Source organism: Oreochromis aureus, linkage group 12 (genome assembly GCF_013358895.1).
Source record: "Oreochromis aureus strain Israel breed Guangdong linkage group 12, ZZ_aureus, whole genome shotgun sequence".
NCBI classification, from domain to species: domain Eukaryota; kingdom Metazoa; phylum Chordata; class Actinopteri; order Cichliformes; family Cichlidae; genus Oreochromis; species Oreochromis aureus.
Genome location: NC_052953.1, coordinates 26680590 through 26702850, shown reverse-complemented (window position 1 = coordinate 26702850; position 22261 = coordinate 26680590). Strand labels below are relative to the sequence as shown.

The 22261-nt window shown below is 41.9% G+C and overlaps 3 protein-coding genes across 5 annotated transcripts; 2 read left to right on the top strand and 1 right to left on the bottom strand.

Moving 5' to 3' along the window:
* Window positions 1-207: 207 nt before the first annotated feature.
* On the bottom strand, window positions 208-5916 carry ccdc157 (coiled-coil domain containing 157). Of its 2 annotated transcripts, XM_039621189.1 has the most exons (10): window positions 5530-5915; window positions 4215-4365; window positions 3418-4108; window positions 3265-3342; window positions 2979-3148; window positions 2672-2848; window positions 2411-2573; window positions 1945-2084; window positions 1739-1803; window positions 208-1665 (listed from the first exon to the last, which is right to left on the bottom strand). In XM_039621189.1, the coding sequence occupies exons 1-10, from the start codon at window positions 5775-5777 to the stop codon at window positions 1527-1529; spliced, it is 2022 nt and encodes a 673-aa protein (XP_039477123.1). In that variant the 5' UTR covers window positions 5778-5915; the 3' UTR covers window positions 208-1526. The 2 variants fall into 2 exon arrangements, with proteins under 2 accessions (XP_039477123.1, XP_039477124.1); XM_039621190.1 differs by lacking the exon at window positions 3265-3342 and having other exon boundaries at window positions 5530-5916.
* On the top strand, window positions 5862-11821 carry sf3a1 (splicing factor 3a, subunit 1). Of its 2 annotated transcripts, none has more exons than XM_031743985.2 (16): window positions 5862-5945; window positions 6073-6151; window positions 6824-6933; window positions 7024-7228; window positions 7330-7587; window positions 7686-7760; window positions 7853-8003; window positions 8102-8298; window positions 8493-8610; window positions 8698-9005; window positions 9107-9355; window positions 9442-9649; window positions 10588-10742; window positions 11039-11140; window positions 11233-11304; window positions 11431-11821. In XM_031743985.2, the coding sequence occupies exons 2-16, from the start codon at window positions 6104-6106 to the stop codon at window positions 11530-11532; spliced, it is 2358 nt and encodes a 785-aa protein (XP_031599845.1). In that variant the 5' UTR covers window positions 5862-5945; window positions 6073-6103; the 3' UTR covers window positions 11533-11821. The 2 variants fall into 2 exon arrangements, with proteins under 2 accessions (XP_031599845.1, XP_031599854.1); XM_031743994.2 differs by having other exon boundaries at window positions 5886-5964.
* A 129-nt stretch (window positions 11822-11950) lies between these two features.
* On the top strand, window positions 11951-20844 carry LOC116323630 (TBC1 domain family member 10A). Its single transcript, XM_031744006.2, has 9 exons — window positions 11951-12706; window positions 14071-14170; window positions 15756-15863; window positions 16345-16451; window positions 16549-16663; window positions 17965-18030; window positions 18545-18734; window positions 18812-18966; window positions 19642-20844. The coding sequence occupies exons 1-9, from the start codon at window positions 12426-12428 to the stop codon at window positions 20146-20148; spliced, it is 1629 nt and encodes a 542-aa protein (XP_031599866.1). The 5' UTR covers window positions 11951-12425; the 3' UTR covers window positions 20149-20844.
* Window positions 20845-22261: the final 1417 nt, after the last annotated feature.

Genomic DNA, 22261 nt, shown 5'->3' with positions numbered 1-22261 from the left:
TCTTTATCAATTGAGATTTCAGCAGTGACTCTGTCTGCTCTCAGCTGTCATGCACTCATCTCTTCAACAATTTGCTCTGAGGTAAGCACTCTTTCAGACTCATTGAGTCTACCTGCAGGTTTTCCTAAATCAACATGAAAGCAGAGAAGAAATCACTTGAGCAATTCCACCATTGCTGCCAAAATTGTTGTGGAAATAATTTGAAACTGATTTTCTGAGATTTATTGAAAGAAAGTTTAAACCTTTGCAGAGGGATCAATACAGCATAAACAGGGTTCGTAGTAGCATCAATAAATAATAGCAGCTCCTTTATTGCCATCGTGTTGATATAATCTTTGGCTGTTCAGCCGTAGGGAGCTCAGTTCCCGCAGTCATGTGGGCACCAGCCTGATAATGAAGACAGACTGCATCGTGACATTGAACACAATTCACATTTAGTTTGTTTTCAAAACTACAAACTCATTCTTTATTCAAGAAAGTCACAGCTACACACCAACAGTACACTGAGGTTAAATGAGGTGAAGCACAAATTTTCCATTAGATCATAGAGGTACATTTAAGTTTTTGTTTTGTTTTTTTTACATATGTATATACTAGCTAAATAAACAATAGTTTATATTTATTCATGGTAAACTGCTCATTAAAATGATGAAATATCTTCCTTCATACGAATGAAATGTTTAGTCAAGCATAGCATTAGAGAGGATTTTCAGTGACATCTATGGCACTGGTTGAAAGTGCTTAAAATTACCTTGAATTGTATGCTTGATTACACAGCTATAATTAAGCCAATTAGGGATTAACCTTCAGGTCACATGCTGTCTGTGAAGTGATTGAAATGACAGGTCATGTGTCCATTCAGGTAAAACTGGTAAAAGGTCAGTGTTTATACTAACACGATTGTTTATTCAATTCAATTTTACTGAAAATTTACACTGCAGGGACTGACCTGAAGGTCAGAAGGGATTCAGCGAAACCAGCAAGCACTTGCGTTTCCATGGAAACTCCCTCATCCTTGTCAGCTAGCACACAAACAATGACGCTGACATCTGTCTCCGTGACGTTCAAGGTACTTTACCTATTTACTTAGAACCATGTGATCAATCCGCAGGGAAGGCTGCCCATTCAGATACATCCAGGCTTGTTTGAGAAAGCATATCACATTTCATGAAACCTAATATGCAGGGGCCATAACTGCCCTATTTTAACAGCGGTAAAAAACAGTCTTTATTAATAATGTGTTTATTATGGAGCAATCCATCTTAACTGTAATATTAACTGCTATAACTGTACATAATGACAATATGTAATCACACAAACTCAAAAAAACAGCATTTACTTAGAAAAAAAATTGGGCACTTGTAGTTTTTGCCAGTAATTCTCAACAGAGGTGTATTGCTTGCAAAAGCAGCTTCTGCTCACACCTCCACTGTTTCATTTTTTCCTCTGATTCCAGGCCCGGGAGTGAGAAAGCTGAGAAGGGCTGTGTACTTTTGCGTGGCTTTTAGCAGCAGTGGACGCTGTGTTCAGGTGGAGTGTTTGAAGGTGGATTTGTACGGACGAGGGGAGGCGGACACACGATCCTCTGACTCCACACCTCTCTCTCCTCCTCCTGCTTCCTTTCCTCTGTTAACGTACCCCAGCCTTGCTGCATCACTGCTCTGCCTGTGGAGTAAAGAAGAAGGCAACAATGGATGCACAGTATTACTCAGACTAATCTAAAGAGCAGAATACTTACGCTGGATGTTTTTCTGTTGGTGTGTTGGGCAGAGAAGCAGTCCATGTCTGCTGAGTGGAGGCTTCCTGTTAAAAATGCATATATATAATGTTCAGCAAATAACAACCACAAAACCCTGTTTGAAGTTGTTTATTCATCCATGATATACGTCTATTCATGCATTTTTTATTTATGCAGCATCACAAGAATCCTACCTAATGACTTACCCTGCTTGCATTATGTTGTGCTCTTTCTCCCAGTTTCTCCAGACTTCTAAGAAGGGTGGAATTTTCCTGCTCCAAAACCTTTATACGAATGCTATTTGCTTGCAGTTGCTGCTGCATATCCAGAAGCACATTTCCTGTACCTTTTTACATGGAATAAAATTAGAAATAGTCATTAACTCTACATGATTATCATACTCAAAAAACCCCCAAGAAACTAAGAAAAAAATGACAAGATTGAAGACAAGAGTAATACTTTAATGTGCACGGATTTTTCTGATTTACTGTCTCTTCCATCTGTAAGTGCACAGGGTCATTCTTGTGATCTTATAATTCCAAGTTTGTCAAACTAGCACTCTGTGCTTTCCAAAGTATTAATAGCTGCAGTCGACTAGTGCTTGACAGGTGCAAAGCCACATCTATTTGCATACACGCAGGTAATGTTAGTAGGTAGTTCATAACGGCCTACTCTGTGGTTGAGCCAGTGGGCTGAGCTCTGGGAAAGCCACCAACAGCCTCTCCCTCTCTCTCAAAGCTTGCACATATTCCTTCAACTCATCCACGAAGTTTTTTAGCTCATCTGTGTGTGTTTGTAGGGTCTGTTTCTCATTTTGGAGCTTCGAACACAGGTCCTGATGGGGAAAAAATATAGCAGAATATACTACTACATTAAAACATGTCTTCTTTGGGTATTATTATGGGTAAAGTGCATTTTAGAGCTCTGATCTACCTGCTGTTGAGTGAGCTGAGCTCGCAGTTCTTCCTTCTCCTCTGACATCTGTTGCAGCTGACTCTGTAGGCCGATCTGCCTCTCCTCTCTCTCCCCCAGCTGCCTCTGTAGCTCTTCACACTCTTCGTCGAGAGCGTCGACTCTCTCTAACAAAGACTTCTGCTTTGCCTGCACTGACTGGATTACACAACCAAACAACACCTGTATGAATCTATTTGAGTACTGCTGTGTGACTCACACATAAGCGAGTCTGTCACAGTGCCCAGTGGAAAACAACAAATAATCAGGTGCTTGCTGTGATGCTGACCTCTTGCTGACGGCAGGCACTCTGGTACTTGGCTTTCTCCTTATCAAGAAGGAGCTGAGTGTCGGAGATCTGACTCTCTAACTGCTGGATCCTGTGCTGTAGTTTAGAACAGGCCTCTTCCTCTATTTGTAAGGTGTTCAGACTCTCCTGCAGTCCTTTCTTTTCATGTTCTAACACAAAAACAAATTTCTTAGCCAGCATAAATATTTATTTTGCTCTGCAAAACATTATTTCTTTTTTTAAAATGAAAGAAAGGTTGTAGATTAATCTTAGGTGCATGTCTTACCAAGTGCTTGTAAGGTATTTTGCTGCAATGCTATTTCCTCCTTTAGTTTGAAATTCATCTCTTCCAAGGACATAGTGTCTGTGTTCAAAAATGTGAAAGTACTAAAAGTGATCTCAGTGAATTCTCATCATGTTTATTAACAATTTCACTCACCCCTCTTATGTTGCTGTTGCTCCTCATGTAGCCTTTTCTCTGTTTCTTTATTGACTCTCTGTGCTTTCTGCAGCGAAAACTCAAGCTGGACTGAATTTATTTGAAGCTTTTCTTTCTCTTGGTTGAACTCTTTTTGTGCTCTTTCCAGCTGGGACCTGAGTCTTTTCTGTTCCTCTTCTGCCGCTGCTAGTCTGTCTTTAAGAGGCTGCACTGTACAGCGCACATCTTGAAGGTGTTTTTCCAGCCTGCGCGTGTCCCTGCGCTGTTCATTGGCCCACTGGGAAACATCGCCTGCTGTCATGCGTCCCACCTCCAGAGAGTCATCCACAGCTGCTAAGAGAGGCTGCAGAGATGAGGGCAGGCCCTCGCTCTGAAGCAGGTCTGCCAAAGCGTCTCCTGTCTTTCTCAAAAGAGTTTGCACTTGATGACACGCATCACATGGAATGAGCGATGATTCGACAGTCTGGCAGCTTTTGTTTTGACTGCTAACCACGGGAGAGCATGGACTGCTGTGGGTGGGACTGGAGGATGCGAGATTCTGTGGGGAAATTTCAAATGTGCTCGTTGAAGACCAAGCAGACAAGCAACGCCTGCAAAAGTCGGTCCTTGAGCTCATTTGAGGTGAGACAGGTGATGCAGTGTTTGTCTCATCACTGTTTCTTTTCATCTGCCTTTTACTGAGTTCAGTCTCCTAAAAAAGGAAAGACAGCATAAAGCACTGAGATCTATCAGTTAACTGGCAACATTATGCCATTATTTTTAATTATGTCTTCACTAAAATGAAGCAGTCTGCCTACCTTTATGGTGGCAAATTGAACTAAATTACTCCAGTAGTTTGTGACTACCAGACCAACTGACAGGCATCCTTTCTGTGGCGTTTGTTCTCTCCTGTGGCTGCCCCTCAGTCGGTCAATGTAAGCACTGGAGCTTTGCACAAGAAGCAGCAGTCTTGTTCAGCCAGAGAGGGAGGGAAAGAAAATTTTGTAACGCTTATTATGTGTTTATGTAATGTAATGTCAATTTTTGCTGATTATTTCTTTTGTCAGTTTCAAGTTATTTCAGTGATTAGTGTCAGTTTTTCCTCCTTCAACAGAAGGGTACCAATGATTTTGTTCATGTCTATTCATCCCACAGCAGCATTATAAAGTTCACAGATGATACCGCAATCATTAGGCTGATCACTGATGGCATATAGAAAACAAAATGGCAGGACTGGTGGCTTGGTGTCAGCAAAATAATCTCTTCCTAAGTGCAGATAAGACCGACAACTCTTGATTTTTTTATGTGAAGAGGAGGATAAAGCAGCATACACACAATAGACATCCGTGAGACAGGTAGAGAGGGTGAAAACCTTTAAATTCCAAGGGACACACATTAGGGAAGATCTCACAACATCCAGAAGTTTCTCAAGAAATCACAGTAAAGACTGTACTTCCTAAGATGGCTGAGGAAGTCTGGCATGTCGACTAAAATCCTCAGCATTTTTTTTTTTACAACTCAACATACAGTTGAGAGCATCATCATCACCTCAGTTACAGAGTGGTATTGGAAGCTGCACTGACAGGAAGGATCTCCAACGTGGGATAAAAACTGCACAGTACATCACAGGAGCAGCCTTCACATCACTACACGGCATTTGCACGACCAGGTTCGTCACAAGGGCTCACAACATTTTTAGAGACAATACACACCCACCACCTCTCCACACTTTTGCCCTCAGGTAGATTCTACAGGCGACTGAAATCAAGCACTAATACTCTCTCAAATAGCTTCTAGCTGTTGGCCATCGGACTCCTGAATGAGACAATCAGCACTGCCCCTCTCCCACACCATCACTACTGTTGGCTGTTACTGTACTATCAGTATCTGCTACTGCACTAATTTGTACAGGTCTGTTTGCAAACATCCACAAGGCATGGGCACAACAGGGAAACTGGCAAAATAAGAATTTCATTGTACAGTGTAAACCGCGATTTTCTTTCACTGTGCATATAATAAAAATAACAATATTAAAACATCTAACATTTTTATGTTTCTTAATTTTCTGTGTTAGGCACATTGAGTTTTCATGTAAATGTGCTATACAATAAAATTGTCATTGTTATGTATTACCTGTCAACCACCAACTCCAGTAAAACAATGTGGGAGTGCTGATTGAACGCATCTTCCCCATCCACAAAGTCATACTGCTCTAGCAGAGCTACCATGTCTAGATTACAGGAGTGCTTGTCCGGGAACTTCCAGGAAGAAAAGCGGAGCGGTCCGGTTCGAGAAAACACGTCCAGAATCGCTCCCTGAAGGTCAACCAGGTCTTTTCGGAGGCTTTCGATACAGTCCTGACTACCCAGCAACTGACTCATGTCTGACAAACTATTTTATAAATGACACAGCTCTGAAAAACACTGTGCAGTCTGTTGATACCGCATCTCCTTGGCAACATCCAAAAAAAGTACTCCAAGTTCCACAATGCTGTGCGGGTTATTTCCGGAAGTAATTCATCTCCATTGGGTCAACGAAAGCGCGACGTAGTAAGTGTGTTTAACCACGGTAAATTTTAAGCTTTTAGCTCCTGTAGCCTTTATTGTTGACATAGCATTTGCTAAAAAGGATTGTTTAAAATACATATTTTTTTTCTTGTTGGTTTTGTGTTTGCAGGTAACTTCCAGTTTTACAATAAGTCGCAGCCATGCCGCCTGGGCCTGTTCAAATCGTTCAGCCGGAGGCTAACAACAAGGTAAGGGTACCGCTGCTAGTTAGCTAATGCCAGCAGTGCAGCCTACATACTGCTTGCTTTTTTTCGGCTAACTTGTGAACTGGGTTAATTTTTGTCTTTCTACACTTTGAACTGTCTCTGTGATTTTTGAATTTAGCGAACAGGTAGCGTCTATCTTTTTTTTCTTTCGCTAAACGTTTGAGGTCGCAGCATTAAACCTTGCTAGCCCGTAGTTACCTTTGATGGTAAATCTACACACAGCGTCTAAAATCTCAGTTTGAACCTGAAGGTAATAGCTGAGACTTTGCTGTCACTTCAGTACAACGGCAAGTTACTTGCTAAATTGAAAACAGATCTTTGAATCAATGTGTTTTGTACAGAACCACACTTTTTCACGCAGAAAATTCACCGACCTACTTTCATCAGAGCACTTGGTAGTTTTTACCGTATATTTCATTAGTCTCCTGTGTGGACTAGTACAGCGAAATATAAAGTTTTTCAAAATGTTGTCTATGCTTTGAGTGTTATAAATTGTAGTAGAGCAGGGGAAATATTACTTGGTGTAGTTGGAAAAGATTTAAAATCGGGTGGATGTTAAGTGGTCCACTCTCTTTTTTGAACCTTATTCTTTTATTTATCCATCTAACCCTTCTTTGGTTTATTCTAACTAACAAATGTGCTTTTGTGAAACAGAATGATTCAACAGCAGAAGAAACCCCAGCCACAAAACCTATTGTTGGTATCATTTATCCACCTCCCGAGGTCCGAAACATTGTTGACAAGACAGCCAGCTTTGTTGCAAGGTTGGTTATTTTATATGTGGCAGCATTTTAAATATGTAAAGGTAACCGGATTTCATGTATATGGCATAACTAATTCTTGCCAATTCACAGGAACGGGCCTGAATTTGAAGCAAGAATTCGTCAGAACGAGATCAACAATCCAAAGTTTAACTTTCTCAACCCGAATGACCCCTACCATGCCTACTATCGCCACAAAGTCAATGAATTTAAGGAGGGGAAAGCTCAAGAGCCATCTGCAGCAGTGCCCAAAGTTATGCAGCAGGCTATGCAACAGTCCCAGCAGCTTCCTCAGAAAGTAAGTCATTGAACTTCACTTTGCACTTTATTTTATTTTTTTAATTACAAAATAAAACTGGTAGTCTTTGACCCTGACTAATATTTTACATTTTTCTTTAGGTTCAGTCACAGGTAATTCAGGAGACAGTGGTCCCCAAAGAACCTCCCCCCGAGTTTGAGTTCATTGCAGATCCTCCATCAATCTCAGCATTTGACCTGGATGTTGTGAAGCTCACTGCCCAGTTTGTTGCTCGCAATGGCCGCCAGTTTCTCACTCAGCTCATGCAGAAGGAACAGAGGAACTACCAGTTTGACTTTTTGCGACCACAGCACAGCCTTTTCAATTACTTCACCAAGCTGGTGGAGCAGTATACTAAGGTGACTTAACAGATTGGGCTTCTCTGGGTGTGTATTTATTCAAGTGGTGATTCTAAACTTTCTAAGCATTATCTTGATTCTTACCTTTAATCCTTTAGATTCTGATCCCTCCCAAAGGCTTACTGACCAAACTCAAGAAGGAAGCCGAGAACCCAAAAGAGGTTATGGACCAGGTATTCCGTTTTAACAGTGACTGCTTCTCAAAATAACCGTTTACATTTGCTCTTTCCCATGTTTGTAATATGTCCTGTTGTCCAACCATCAGGTAAGGTACCGTGTTGAATGGGCAAAGTACCAGGAGCGCGAGAGGAAGAAGGAGGAGGAGGAAAGGGAGAAGGAACGAGTAGCATATGCCCAAATCGACTGGCATGACTTTGTAGTGGTCGAAACGGTGGACTTCCAACCTAATGAACAAGGTAATTATAACCACAGTAACTATATCTTTGAATAGTAACCCCCACCTTTAAATATTGGTACAATCATTTAATCTTTATTGGCATCTCAACTTCCTTAGGCCACTTCCCACCACCTACCACACCAGAGGAGCTCGGCGCTCGCATCCTGATCCAGGAGCGCTATGAGAAGTTTGGAGAGAGTGAGGAGGTTGAGATGGAAGTGGAGAGCGAGGGTGAAGATGATGAGCGGGAGGATAGGGGTGAAGGCCAGCCTTCACAGCCTGATCAAGACACACAAGTGCAGGACATGGATGAGGTTAGAATGGATGGAGTAATTAATTACTGCGGATTGTAAGCTGTTCGTGTCTGACCAGTTATAGATTTGATACTATATGTTTTTCTTTTAATTAAATGACATCTTTTCTAACCCACTGCTTGGAGAAAGAAAAAGAAGAAGAAAACTTTAAGATCTTGTAACAAAATCGATTCATCCCCTGCTGCTTTCTTTAGGGATCTGATGATGATGATGATGGCATGAAGGCTCCACTGCCACCAGACACCCCCATGCCACCTCCACTGCCTCCAACTCCAGATCAGGTTATCATTCGCAAAGACTACGACCCCAAAGGTAACACTGTTCGTTATGTGAGCAAGTTTTTACTTTGTACAACGTGTTTGTTTTTGTTTTTTAACTAATGTTACCTTTTCATAACAGCATCCAAGCCTCAGCCCTCAGTTGCAGTTCCAGACGAGTACCTCATCTCTCCCATTACCGGTGAGAAGATCCCGGCCAGTAAGATGCAAGAGCACATGCGTATCGGTCTGCTGGATCCACGCTGGCTGGAGCAAAGAGACCGCAGCATCAGAGACAGACAGACTGAGGATGAAGTTTATGCTCCTGGTTTGGATATCGAGAGCAGCTTGAAACAGCTGGCTGAGAGGCGTACTGATATCTTCGGTGTGGAAGAGACGGCCATCGGTAAAAAGATTGGAGAAGAAGAAATCCAAAAGCCAGAGGAGAAGGTAAAAACACTGAGTAACTGCAGTTTTTATAAAACTGTGTTTAACAATAACAACGATAGTAGTAATAATAATAATACTAATTGTATTCTTTTGCATTTCAGGTTACCTGGGATGGCCACTCTGGAAGCATGGCTCGTACACAGCAGGCAGCACAGGCCAACATCACCCTGCAAGAGCAGATAGAAGCCATTCACAAGGCCAAAGGACTGGTGGGAGAGGATGACACTAAAGAGAAAATTGGTCCTAGCAAGCCAAGTGAAATTCATCACCAGCCACCCATCCCCTCCTCTGCACCCAGTTTGCCTAAACCTAGTCCCCCTGTCACAGCGGTGCCTCGCCCACCCTCCTCTGTAAGTTAAAATTGTAATTGTATACATTTGAATGCTTTTTGTTGTACATATGTACCTTTTTAACATGTAATGTGGTTATTGAACAGGTGGCACCACCAGTACGCACCACTCTCTTGTCTGCTGTACCTGTAATTCCGAGACCCCCTGTGGCTCCTGTGGTGCGTCTTGCACCAGGACAAGTTATTACCTCAATGCCGCCCATGATTCCTGCTCCCCGCATTAACGTGGTTCCCATGCCACCTTCTGCGCCTCACATCATGGCTCCCAGACCACCTCCCATGGTTGTTCCAGCCCGTAAGTTAACCCCCTAGGGTCAAGGGTATAGTTGGCTGTCTTTTACTACTTTTGATTTTGCTCTTGAGTTAGATAAAATACAGGTAATGGCTCAGGCGTTGTTTTTGAACAACTAATTGCCACTAAAGTTCCTGCCCACAGGACACAGGGGCACATCACAGGCCTGACACTTCCAGCGTGTGTCATTTCTCCTGTTTTCCACCATTCTGCTTATGGTGGCCTTTTTTTTTTTTTTTTTTTTTTAACCAGCATTGTGACATTCAGCAGTTGGTTCAATGTTTTAGCACACACAACAATAAGGCGACTAGACTACACACTACCTTTACACTCCAGACAGGCTTGCGATTCTCAAATCTTGCTAATGGTGTCGCTGTTCTTTCTTTTGTCGTTGCTCCCACAACTTCTCCTCAGCAACCAAATGCCACGTGTTCCATATAATTTTCTGATTGGTTGATGTTATATTTTTCCACCAGTAGGGTGTCATTTTATGTTGGTTTTTTATTTTTATTTTTTTTTTGCATTGTAATTGTAATTTTTTATTTTTGGAAGCACTTTCCTTAGGATATCACATTTTCAAGCAAAAGCATGCCATGAATTATTGATCGTAGGTCAAATAAAACCATACTTATCAAGACAATTTAAAAACTGGAACATAGTTTAAAGTCTGCACATAATCACATGACTCATGTAAGCTACTGTAGCTATAGATGTAAGATACTATAGTTGCTATAGTATCTTATATCAATCATGTGTTCTGGACATGCCTGTGCATCCGTCAACTCTAGAAGGTTAAAGTGCTTATGAGAAATAACTAGATGACCATTGTTAGGGAAAATAGTACTTGTCTTGGAGTAATTTGGTAACCAAACCTTTTGTACACAGCCTTCCTTATTTTTATATTTAAATTCAAATAACCTTATTTTTTCCCCTTCCTCTAGCATTTGTTCCTGCTCCACCTGTGCCACAGCCACCAAGTGCTGCTCCAGCACCACCTGTCCACCCACCCCCACCTCATGAGGATGAGCCTGTCAGTAAGAAGATGAAGACTGAGGATAACCTGATTCCGGAGGAGGAGTTCCTTCGTAGAAACAAGGTTTGTAGGATCAGTAAATTGTGGAAAAGGTGTTACGTTACATTTATAATTTACCAGTGCTACCACATCACTCTCATGGTTCAGTAGACTGGATTGGGACTTTGTGTGACCATCAGATTCATTTAAAGATTCTCAGATATGCAAAAAAGAAAACAGTTGTTTTTGTGCACATGGTAGTAATATAGGGCTTTGTTTCCAGCTGTGGTAGTTGAAAATAAACACAGCTAACCTACTTAGTAGAACATGGATATGTAGTTTCATCTGTTTTTGTGTCTGAATCTTTTTCCTGTCTCTAGGGTCCAGTGGCTGTTAAAGTACAGGTTCCTAACATGCAGGACAAGAGTGAATGGAAGCTGAATGGCCAGGTGCTGAATTTCACTGTCCCAGTCACAGACCAGGTATGCAACATGTTGGTTTGTTTTCTCTCTTTACGGTTAAGTGGGTTCACAAACCGCATTCTTATTGATGTGCAAATGTAATGTCTCCGCAGGTGTCTGTCATTAAAGTCAAAATCCATGAAGCTACAGGCATGCCGGCAGGAAAACAGAAGTTGCAGTATGAGGTAAAAATTTGCTCATGGCTTTGTTGGAATGTCTGATCTCATCTGCATTAATTAATATAAATGGCTGATTTATTAATTTGTTGTTGTTGGGGTTTTTTTTTTTTTTTTTGTTTGGTTGCTTTTCAGGGTATTTTCATCAAGGATTCCAACTCGCTGGCTTACTACAACATGAGCAACGGTTCGATCATTCACCTGGCACTGAAGGAGAGAGGTGGAAGAAAGAAGTGAGCCATCCTTGCAGAAAGAAGACATGATTTTTTTGTTGCTTTTTTTTGTTGTTGTTTGTTGTGTCATAAAATTGTAATTTTTTGTTTGCATTATATGGCATTTTTCATACAATTGTGTGCAAACAACATGTCCTCTTTAAAGGTTAAAAGAATAATACTCTGGATAGCAGTCATGATTTCACACTTGCTTCAGTCTTTTTCTTCCCTGTGATGCACATTAAGTGGTAATTTGTAAGAACATGTAGAGCCCACGAGATTCATTAATTGAAATAAAGGAGTTTTAAAAAGTCGGTTTTTGTTGCTGCTTTGTTTGCAAATCTAGCAACATGACATGGATTAGGACAGGTCACATGTGCCCACAGAAAAGAGCAGACATGGGATTCGCTTCCTCTTTCTTCTGCAGCCGCTAGAGGCAGACATAACATTAGGATGTTAAAGCCCAGGCGAGGGCGGTAGGCTTGGGATACTAGGGGAGGTAGAAATCTGTCTAGTATTCTCGGGTGGGATGACAGGACGGCAAAACCAAGCCGCAGCTAGCCGAGGACAAAATGTACTAGTTCGTTAACCAGGTGGTTTAGTAAGTAATCGGCTAACTATGTAAAACTAGACAATAATGTAGCGGCGGTTCGTTGAAGGTGGGGTCAATGTAGAAATAGTTTGGGATTGTTGTCACAAGCAGTTAAGGCTAACTTTTAGTACGTTAGCAACCCAGAGTTAGCTGGCTAATGTTAAAACTGGGGGAAAACCCATTCAAGTTAACTCAAGCATAACCAGTTTAATGTGACCCAGCGGTTGGAACGCACCGTTAGAAAAGATTTACGGACAAAACAGCGGTTGGAAAGTTTAACTCGCGCCCAGAAATCATGGCGTCGGTGCAGTTTGACTCGACAGCATATGCACAGGAGCAGATTTGACTCTGGGTTGTCCACAAGCTCGCTGACGTTAGCTGTCCCGGCTAGAAGGCTATTTTTTTTTTCTTCTTCTTATGCTACCATGGACAAAATGGAAAACGGCCTTCGATCTGTGGACACGGGGAGCATCAGGACTCTTAGCAGCAGTCACATTGACGACGAAAGCTCCTTGGGATCCGACTCGGAGATCAACGGCTTCGCCAGCGAAAGGCAGACGGATAAATATGGATTTATTGGTGGGGCGCAGAAGTACTCGGAGGACACGTAAGTTTCCTCTAACTCTGAGGCCATCTGTGTTGTTTTGCCATGCATAATGATGATGATAATAATAGGTAGTAAATTTGCAGCCTGCTGTTGTGCATTAGTTGTGATGACAAATTGTGCAGGTGTTGTTATGTGCCTCAGACAAACGGAGCTCCCAACCAGCTGCGTGGCACCGTGTTGTTTCTATTTTTTCCTTTCTTTCTTTGTTTTTTAATTACCTTCTGTTTGCCACAGTCAACACAAGCAGTAAACGCGTAGATGAAGATTGAATGAGTCCTATTAATCTTCTTATTTCTGCCATGTAATGTTAAACTGTTTTTCTTTTAATCTGTCACACAGTTTTTTGCGGTGGTAGGGGGGCGGGGGGTGCTGACTGAGCACTTCTGGCTGTCTGTGTCATGCTTGGATTTAATTTATCTCTGGCCTTTTGGCAGTACAGTTTAGACCAGTTTCTTTTCTTTTCGTTCTTTTGTAAGAAATCTATTTCGCTTTTCTTTTTGTGCTGGGTCTAAAGCCTACATGACAGCAGTGAAACAGTGGAAGGAGTGGGTAAAAGTTATGGCAAGCACCGGCTGGCTGGGAGTTTCCTGTCTTGTGGAGTTTTGGCAGGCTTGGAGCCGCAGCTCTTGGTGCCTCTTTAGCAGAGGGCCTCTTTTGGCTCAGCTCTATAGATAGTCAGTGTTTAGCTTGTACTGTTTGGCAACAAAAGTATCTCTTTATTGTTTAAAGGCTCTGGGAGCTGAAGCTGCAGTATAGTCTTGCACTGATCTACAACACATAGGCTGCACTTTGTTACCAGAAGAGGTCTGTCTTAAATAAGAAGAGCTCTTTGAAGACGTTTCAGCCCTACAATTACAGGCTTGTGCCGATGAGATAATTACATACCATAGTAAAGCATCAGACCGCATTCATAATGTAGGTTATACTTGCTTACGTTTTCTTTTTCTGCTTGAAAATATAATGTAAAGTCCTTGACTCCCCCCCTCCCTCCTTGCCTGTAAATATTTTACTGTTAAATTATCCTGACTGCAGCTCTTTCAGATCAGAGAGGCTTTGACATTAAATAAGTCTTGAGTTTGTATCTTTTATAGTTCGCTGACTGCAAATGAGTGATGGCCACACACACAGATCTGATGGGAGATGCAGAACGATAAACTGTCTTTGTGAGATTGTTTTCTTTTTAGAGCTTAGGCCAATTTGGAGGCTTATTTCAGACTTACCTTATTGAAAAAACTTTTGTCACCTGTCTAATTATTTCTGTGCTAAGAGAAGATATATCTCGTTTGCTGTCATTTCCATTTAAAGTGAAAAGTGCAAAAATGATTTGAGCTTTCTAATTTTTTTTCCTTCTGTTGTGTAACCAGAGCTCAGGATATACCTACAGCGGTGCTCAGGCAAAGAGAGGTGAAGTGGCTGGACATGCTGAGCCACTGGGACAAGTGGATGATCAAGCGATTCAATAAGGTCAGCACCAGGTGTTAAATCAGTTACATAAAACATGTGGCTTGGTTGTACGCCTCCCATGCTGTTAGCCATGTGAAGTTCACCAAATCAGTTTCTTTAAAAGAGTTTCTGAAGGTTGTTTGCTGAATTGTATTGTCGTTTCTAGGAGGGTTTTTTTTTTCTTCATTCCCCCCAGTCACAGGTACTCTTACACATGATCAAACAAAGCAAATGGTAACGCTCAAATGATTGCACAAGGACCAGACTTTGTATACACTTTGTTTTGCAGCTTCGCTCGTCTAGCTGGTTCTGTGTGAAATGCTCTCAGCGAATCGACGTAAAGCTGCAACCTCACACCCATGAATCGGCAGCAAGCCAGGACACAACCCCGTCCCTGTATCACCCCATATACCGTATGACAAATTGACGGTTTCAGATTCAGGGTGTGATTGTACTGGCTTCATATAAAATGATTCTGTTTCAAAAGGAATACAAAAAGTGGCTCAGTACATGACAGAAACAGCTAATTTAGCAGCAAGAAGTGTTCCTTTTCTCACTGTGTATGTACTATTAAAGGTCAGGGTTTCTAATCCTTTATTGTGCCCCCATGATTGATAATATTTGTACAGTAAGAACTGTACTGTCCTTGAGGAAGTGTGCCAGCTTTGCTTTAGAGCAAACAAATGTGCTCAGAAAGGGTAATGCAAGTCAAGTCAAAAGTCTTAAGAGGAGTCAAATGTGAAGGTCAGGTCAGCTAATCTGTTGCGACAACACCTGTTTGCGATTCCTGCAATCCTGAAAGATTGCAAAGCCTCAACTTGGAGACGTGGCACAAGTTGAGATCAAATTTTATCAACGTGATGTTTTGCAGCATTCATTTTAGTACATTTTGGGCCTTTTGAAGGTCATAATGTTCTTCCTACAGTTGCAGCAACAAGCTTTTTTCTATGCCTATCCTTTCCACACACTCGCACACTGCTGGAGGCCTTTAGATCATTTTGGGGTTCGGTATCTGACGTTCCAATAAGAAGATGACCCGCTCTACTCCCCGAGTCACAGGTGGTAGAGTGTGTGTATGACTTCTGTTTATGTTTCTATGCACCTTAAGTAATTGCCCCCTTGGAGATAAAGTTTTGTTTTCTGCATCCTAAAGAGATAAATCACGTGGCATGTTTTTAATGTTACATATATAACTGAAGCTCTAATAAGAGACTAAGATGTTAGAATATCCTCAAATTTTGGCTCGTCTTTGATCAAATTCTGATCTTGCATCTGCCAAAAACATTGGTGATCTAGATAAGTAGTAACTGGCCATTTTCATTGCTGAAAAGAAGGAAGTCAAGTCACTGGGTTGTAAGAGTTTTTAGAGTGCATGCAGTGCTGCAAGTCAACGCATCAACGCAACAGCAGTGTAAGTTGTTAGTTTCTAAGTACAAAACTACACTTATTCAAAAAAGGGAACAAATACCAGTAGCAGCTCTCTGATGAAAACCATTTGCTGTATCTGCATACCAGATTGCATCTCTTAGCTTTTCTCAAGCTACATTCTCCCATGGTCCTTTGGTATATTGCTTTATTTGGAAAACCCTTTCCTTCTGTGACTCAGGTGAGGCTGCGGTGCCAGAAAGGAATTCCTCCTGCCCTCAGAGGCCGTGCATGGCTCTACCTGTCTGGTGGGAAGGTGAAGAGAGAGCAGAACCAAGGAAAGTTTCAGGTTCGACGGCTTCCTCTTTCACTTCCTCCTCACAGCTCTGCTTAAACTCTACTTTGAGCTCATTTCATTTTTAAATTTCATCTGAAATTGGTACTGAAAGTGTGGTCATTCACGAGTATTACTCATTTAAGTGAGAACCTAGATATTTTTACCAAAGAACTGGAGCAATTGCAGTTTTTATTAGTTATTTATTTTTTGTTTTGTTTTCTATTCAGTTTAAGTGTTCAAAATGCATACTAACATCAAATGAATGATGCAGATCTTGAATCTTTTAAAGTTTAAAACTAGCCTCTGCTCATGCAGTGGTTAGACAATTTGGTGACCTTTATAGTGAATGACTAACTTAATTTATTGCTGAGATCACTAAATCCTATAAAAAAGAATCAGGGGTTTGTAGTCCTCCTACTTAAAGACAATGTAATCGCTTATACCGTATCACAAAGAGATCTCGCTCTCATGCCCCCCATGCTCTTTTTGTCAGGAGCTGGATAGCCAGCCGGGAGACCCCAAATGGGTTGATGTAATTGAGAAAGACCTCCATCGACAGTTTCCTTTTCACGAGATGTTTGTGTCACGGGGAGGACACGGGTGAGCAGTCTACCACAATGTGACGTACCACACGGGAGTTGTTTACTGCATCTTGTTTGAATATGCTAAAATGTTGCATGTTTGTGTGTGTGCGCAGGCAGCAGGACCTGTTCCGTGTTCTTAAGGCTTATACTCTCTACAGACCAGAGGAGGGATACTGCCAGGCCCAGGCTCCTATTGCTGCAGTGCTGCTAATGCACATGCCTGCTGAGGTACGAATTGCCTTTGATACACACACACACACACACACACCATCGCTCACCATGTAAATGTGTCCCTTGGTGTGGATGATCTGAACACTTGAAGACTTGTTATGGTCTTTAAAACTAAAATCCACACTAAAAATAGAAATAGTGCTGTTTCTCTTATTTTGTAAGGCTCAGTTTTAGTTTGTGACCTCGGGAAAGTATTTTTGAGCTGAACTGCAGAGAGACTGAGTGTACGGATGATGTAATCTGTAGATGATTTCCAGAGCTGCTCCATAGTATAAATAATACATCAAATTTGAGATTATGATAGCAGCCAAGGTGACTGTAAAAGGGTTTGGAAATTTTGAACTAAAAAACTAAGCGGATAGCATCGCTGGAAAAATCCTATCATTCCACAGATTAAGTCTCTGCATGTATGTCAGAGTATCACCTAATGGAACCATGAATTCCACATAAACACATCCTTCAACCACACACACCATATTTTGCTCCATTGCGGTTTATTTCACATTCAGTTTCCAACTTTTACGCCCGTCCGCCCCTACACGGGTATTTTTGAAAGCGCAGCTGTTTCGGGCACATGTTAGACATTTACGTGCGTGATTTTAGACACACTCTGTCAGTTTGAGGAAAGTCTTGTGGTCATTAAAAGCACCAACCAATTAATGTGCTGAAGGAAAATTCTCCACGTGTAAGGCACTGCATTGTCACAACCTAAAGTATGAACTTAAGACGTAAGAGAAAGAGCAGACTTTGAAGTGGATTTATCAGATGTGTGTTGTGGTTATATACATGCAGTTTTTATGTCCTGGTGAGCATTTCAATTAAGTAAATTAGGTAAAGCATCAAAAATAACCAGCTAAATAAGTGTCCGGGGTGTTGCAAAGATGGCTTTTTAGTGTGGATAGTTGCTTGGGAAAGGATTTTGGTTCGACACCACACTGTGTGACACAATAGCACTATACACACCAACTTGGCCAGTGTCCTAAGGGGGCCCGAGTGCTTCATAAGGGTAGAATGGATAGAAAATCTTGTATTTAAGAGAACATTTCTAATGTTTTCCAGATTCTCTGTGACCCCTGGAATGCCTCTCTAAGTATAACAAAGAACTACCCTTTTTGTGTGTGTGTGTGTGTGTGTGTGTGTGTGTGTGTGTGTGTGTGTGTGTGTGTGTGTGTGTGTGTGTGTGTGTGTGTGTGTGTGTGTGTGTGTGTGTGTGTGTGTGTGTGTGTGTGTGTGTGTGTGTGTGTGTGTGTGTGTGTGTGTGTGTGTGTGTGTGTGTGTGTGTGTGTGTGATTCTACAGGATGCTTTCTGGGGGCTGGTCCAGATCTGTGAGAAGTATCTTCCTGGTTACTACAGTCCCGGCCTGGTGAGAGTGAAACACTTGAAAGCATTCATGATGACATGGCTCAGTGTTGGAAATGCAAAGAGAATATAGCCTCAGTTAACTTCACTGCTACCAGAGCTGTGCACACCTACTTGTAAGCCTTTCGCTCAGCAAAACTAGAATGTGTATTTTGTTGCCCACAGTGTGTGTGACGCAGTGGCACTGTGGTTATGGTTTTCTGATGAAACCAGTGGGCTGTTTACAGACTTATTTTCTCAGTAAGCTGTATGAGTAAACTTTCTTGCGTAATAATTGCCTCCTCTTGGTTTCTGTTGCAGTTATGAATTCCATGTTATGAAAGAAGGTTTGCTAATTAAATGTTTCTTCATAAGTGCAAAATCTGGGTAGTCGTGCATAATGGGAAAACAATGTGTAATAATAAGGACTGGTTTAATTTAATAGATGAGCGTCTATGTGCATATCTCATTTCAGCAGCAACAATGCAGAGTACAATACGTTTTTTTTGTTTAGACTGTCCTACCGCTCCCTCTTTCAGGAAGCTATACAGTTAGATGGAGAGATACTCTTCGCCCTGCTGCGACGCGTCTCCCCTCTAGCCTTCCGGCATCTGGAGAAACATAAGATCGACCCCATCCTCTACATGACTGAATGGTTTATGTGTGCCTTCTCCAGAACCTTACCCTGGGCATCAGTGCTGCGCGTCTGGGACATGTTCCTCTGCGATGGTATGTATCTGCAGTGGTGCCTCATAGAGCCGCTTTACTCTGAAATTGACTCATCGGCTCCTTCTTCCTGCTTTTAGGAGTGAAAATAATTTTCCGCGTGGGCTTGGTGCTACTCAAGTGCATGTTGGGAACTCGTGAGAAGCTTAAGGCCTGCCAAGGCCAGTATGAGACCATGGAGCTTCTCAGGGCGATAGAGCCTCGATACATGCAGGAGGGTTTCCTCGTTCGAGAGGTAAGGGGTTTTTCCCAGATCGCTTGACCTTAAGGCTGCTGGAATGTCCATGAGCAAAGTCCTCAGTGTCCTGGCAGTGATTCTGATCTTTGATCTGCAGCTAGTAGAAGTGTAATCCAGGCCTAGAGTTGAATGTGGTAACTGTCTCCAAAAACTGAAGGTATTGCACTAGCAGTGAGTCGTAGTTACCTATTTACTTTAATGAGACGATAAGAATCAAGGAAAACATGATTTAAAAACAGAGTTTATTTTACTTTGCTGATATCAATGTTTTCTAAACATGTGACCTGACTTTGTTATTGATAAGTCGCTTTTGATTATCCTGCAGTGATGTAAACAGCATTGTGTCATATTGTGAGGGAGGAGTTAGAGGGAACAATAAATGTTCCTACAAGTAGTCAAGAGAACACCAGCGAGTCTGAGAGAGTGAATTAAAGTGACACACAGACAAATTGACCAGAGTGCTGGCTGCCTGGTGTCTGGTTCCTTGTATCGAGCTTTGTGTGAGGGTCTGTCTTCCCAAACAATACCCCCTGTTATATGTAGCGCCGTCTTGACTGTTTGTGGCGGTCATTTGGCATTTGCAGACAAAGTTCAGTCTCAGTACAAATGCCAGTCATGGAAGGAACATGTGAGCACAGCAGTGACCGGGTGACTTGATTTTTCCTTTTGCAGATTCTCGAGGTGCCGGTGACGGCACGAGACGTGGAACGAGAGCATCACATCCAGCTCAAGCGCTGGAAGAAGAACCGCGGAGAGCTCAATTTCAAACCACCTCCGAGAATGCACGGCGCTCGGATCATCATGCTGGCTGAGCCACCCAGGCGCCAAGACCTGCAGCAGAACCCCACCATTGTACTTGAAGTGCCTCAGACTACCCCACAGCTGCAGAAGGGCAAGGAGGAGAAGAAGAGTAAGAAAAAGAAGAGCATGAAGAAATCCCAGCCCACAGAGGAGATCCCCAATCCTTACCCTCTTCCCAGTGACCCTCAATCGTCATCCTCAGAACTGCCTGCCCCGCCTCCAGGCAACAGTGTGATGCCAGAGGCCGCGGCGCAGACTGAAACGGACTCAGTTGGAGAGCAGAAAACGCCTCCTACAGACCTCCCCTCTGCCAAAGAATCTACTCTTCAGCGATCTACACAAAGCCTTAGCAGCACAGAGCAGGACACATACTTGTAGCTCTGAAAGTGTGTGTGTGGGGGGGGGTGAGTGGGTGTGGACAAAGCACCAGCACTCTTCCGTCAACAGCCAGCCAGCCTTGCTGAAATCTCTGAGTGGCCAGCATAACCTATTTTTTCTAATATCAGACTACTTTGTATGCATTTGCTCATTTTCCACACAAGTTTGCCTTTGATATTAACAGCATACACTAAAGCACCTTTGCCATGTATAAAACTACTTAAATGCTTTTGCCATTTGTCACTACAGAGCTGACGGATGCTTCCTCTTAATGCTTGATTCTCTTAGTCAGACCATAAGTCTTAGTATTGTTTTTGGAAGGGAGACAAGTTACTGCTTTACTGAGGGCAGAGTGTTTCAAGTGTTCGGTAATCTTAATAAGGTGCCGGAATTCTTGCAGTTTATGCGTTTTCACTCAAGTTCTCTTGTAATAATGTGCAGCAGAGGATGTAAACTCCTGATGCACATGCCACACATTTCAGCCTCTCAAGTCTTTGTATTTCATTTTGAGTTTTTTTTTTTTTCACTAGAGGGCAGCCTTGCAGCTATAAATGCTCTTAGGAGAGGCAACCACATCGAGGATGGGATTCAGTAAAATTGGGAGTGGGTACAAGTGTACTTTTTTGAAGTTGAGATTAAATTTTCTCTCACAGTGAAAAATTGTATTAAACTTAGCGACTGAAGTGGCAAAAGTAAGGAAGTCTTTTCCAACAAGCGTGAGTTATTTAAATACAATTTAAAACATGGAGTAATAGGTGTGTGTGTGTGTGTGTGTGTGTGCGTGCGTGCGTGTGTGTGTGCGCGCGCGTGTGCGCGTGTGTGCCCTGCTATACAAAACAAACAAAAACATCTCTTTGTTTTTCCTGAATCAGTTGAACTGCTGTTTAGCTGTGTATAAGCTCCTCTTCTCACTGTGTGAGGCACTTCCAGCCACTTGGGATCACCAGTCATTCCCAGGCAGCAGAGTGGAGAACACTGGACTTTCCTCACTGTATGACACATTCCTGCCTTCTTAAAAGCTAATCACTTTAAAGACCACCTCTTACCCAGTGCAAATCTGCATTCTGATTGTGTTTGTGCACACGAAGCAAATCACCTAATGGTGCTGACCTTCCTTTTGGCTCTGCTTAAGGTCTATTTGGACATGTGAAGTCAATAAGGTGTTGGATCCATTTTTGTATTTTGGGTGTTTGCTAGAGCTTCCAAAGCAAATTAAGACTGTTACTCTGAGACGATCTATGACCCCTGCATGTGACCAGGCTCGTTTTCTGTGCAGTCACGAGGGATCACGGGATTTCAGGATTTACTGGGATTTCTGTAGCTGTTTTTATTTTTTTGGGAAATGCGGTAGCAGGCATGGATTGTGAGGCTCTTTGTCTTTTTTTGTTTGTTTTTTCCTTTCCAAAACACCACAGTCTTATTTTGGTGGCATTCCTAGTCTTTCTCAACTGTCAATACAATGGTAAAGGGAGTCTTGACAAACACAAGTGCACGTGTGTTAAATGTGTTTGTGCATAACTAATATTAAAAGAGTCTTTGCTAATAAAGCACGTGCTCAGCTCAGTTATAAAATGCAGCGGGGATATAAAAAGATGACATTTATCAAGCAGTTACTCTCCCCTTATGCAATAGTTTAGTTGCTTGTGCCGCAAATCCTCACATTTCACTCATATTTTAATTTAATGCTCTTTGTGTACATATGATATAAAAAAAACCTATGTAATGAACTGTATTTTCAAGTGCATACTGCTATATTTTTTGTCATGCAGTTACAGATACTACAGAGGTAGCTATGTATGTCATTTGCAGTCAGAGACGGCATATATATATATATATATATATATATATATATATATATATATATATATATATATATATATATTTTTTTTTTTTTTTTTTTGATCAGCATTTGTAACACTAGGAAAAAAAAAAATAACATTTCAGGGGAACCTTTGCCACTAAAATGCCTTTTCTCACTCTAAAAGTGTTACTCTTGCTACTAGGGTTTAAAAAGGAGATCCTCTCCAGAACTCCCGTGGCATGAGTTTTAGTCGTGCAGATAAGTGGCTGTGTTGCATATATGATTGCTGTCAATCTAGATTGTTATTAAACG

Excerpts from the sequence above, each read along its gene's own strand:
- LOC116323630 (XM_031744006.2), top strand. The coding sequence starts at position 12,426 with ATGCACAGGAGCAGATTTGACTCTGGGTTGTCCACAAGCTCGCTGACG. Across the intron at positions 12,707-14,070 it reads CAGAAGTACTCGGAGGACAC|AGCTCAGGATATACCTACAG; the intron begins GTAAGTTTCCTC and ends TTGTGTAACCAG. Across the intron at positions 15,864-16,344 it reads AGAACCAAGGAAAGTTTCAG|GAGCTGGATAGCCAGCCGGG; the intron begins GTTCGACGGCTT and ends TCTTTTTGTCAG.
- ccdc157 (XM_039621189.1), bottom strand. The coding sequence starts at position 5,777 with ATGAGTCAGTTGCTGGGTAGTCAGGACTGTATCGAAAGCCTCCGAAAA. Across the intron at positions 2,849-2,978 it reads GTGCCTGCCGTCAGCAAGAG|TCAGTGCAGGCAAAGCAGAA; the intron begins GTCAGCATCACA and ends TGTGTAATCCAG. Across the intron at positions 1,666-1,738 it reads CCAACAGAAAAACATCCAGC|GCAGAGCAGTGATGCAGCAA; the intron begins GTAAGTATTCTG and ends TTTACTCCACAG.
- sf3a1 (XM_031743985.2), top strand. The coding sequence starts at position 6,104 with ATGCCGCCTGGGCCTGTTCAAATCGTTCAGCCGGAGGCTAACAACAAG. Across the intron at positions 7,229-7,329 it reads CCCAGCAGCTTCCTCAGAAA|GTTCAGTCACAGGTAATTCA; the intron begins GTAAGTCATTGA and ends ATTTTTCTTTAG. Across the intron at positions 7,588-7,685 it reads TGGTGGAGCAGTATACTAAG|ATTCTGATCCCTCCCAAAGG; the intron begins GTGACTTAACAG and ends TTAATCCTTTAG.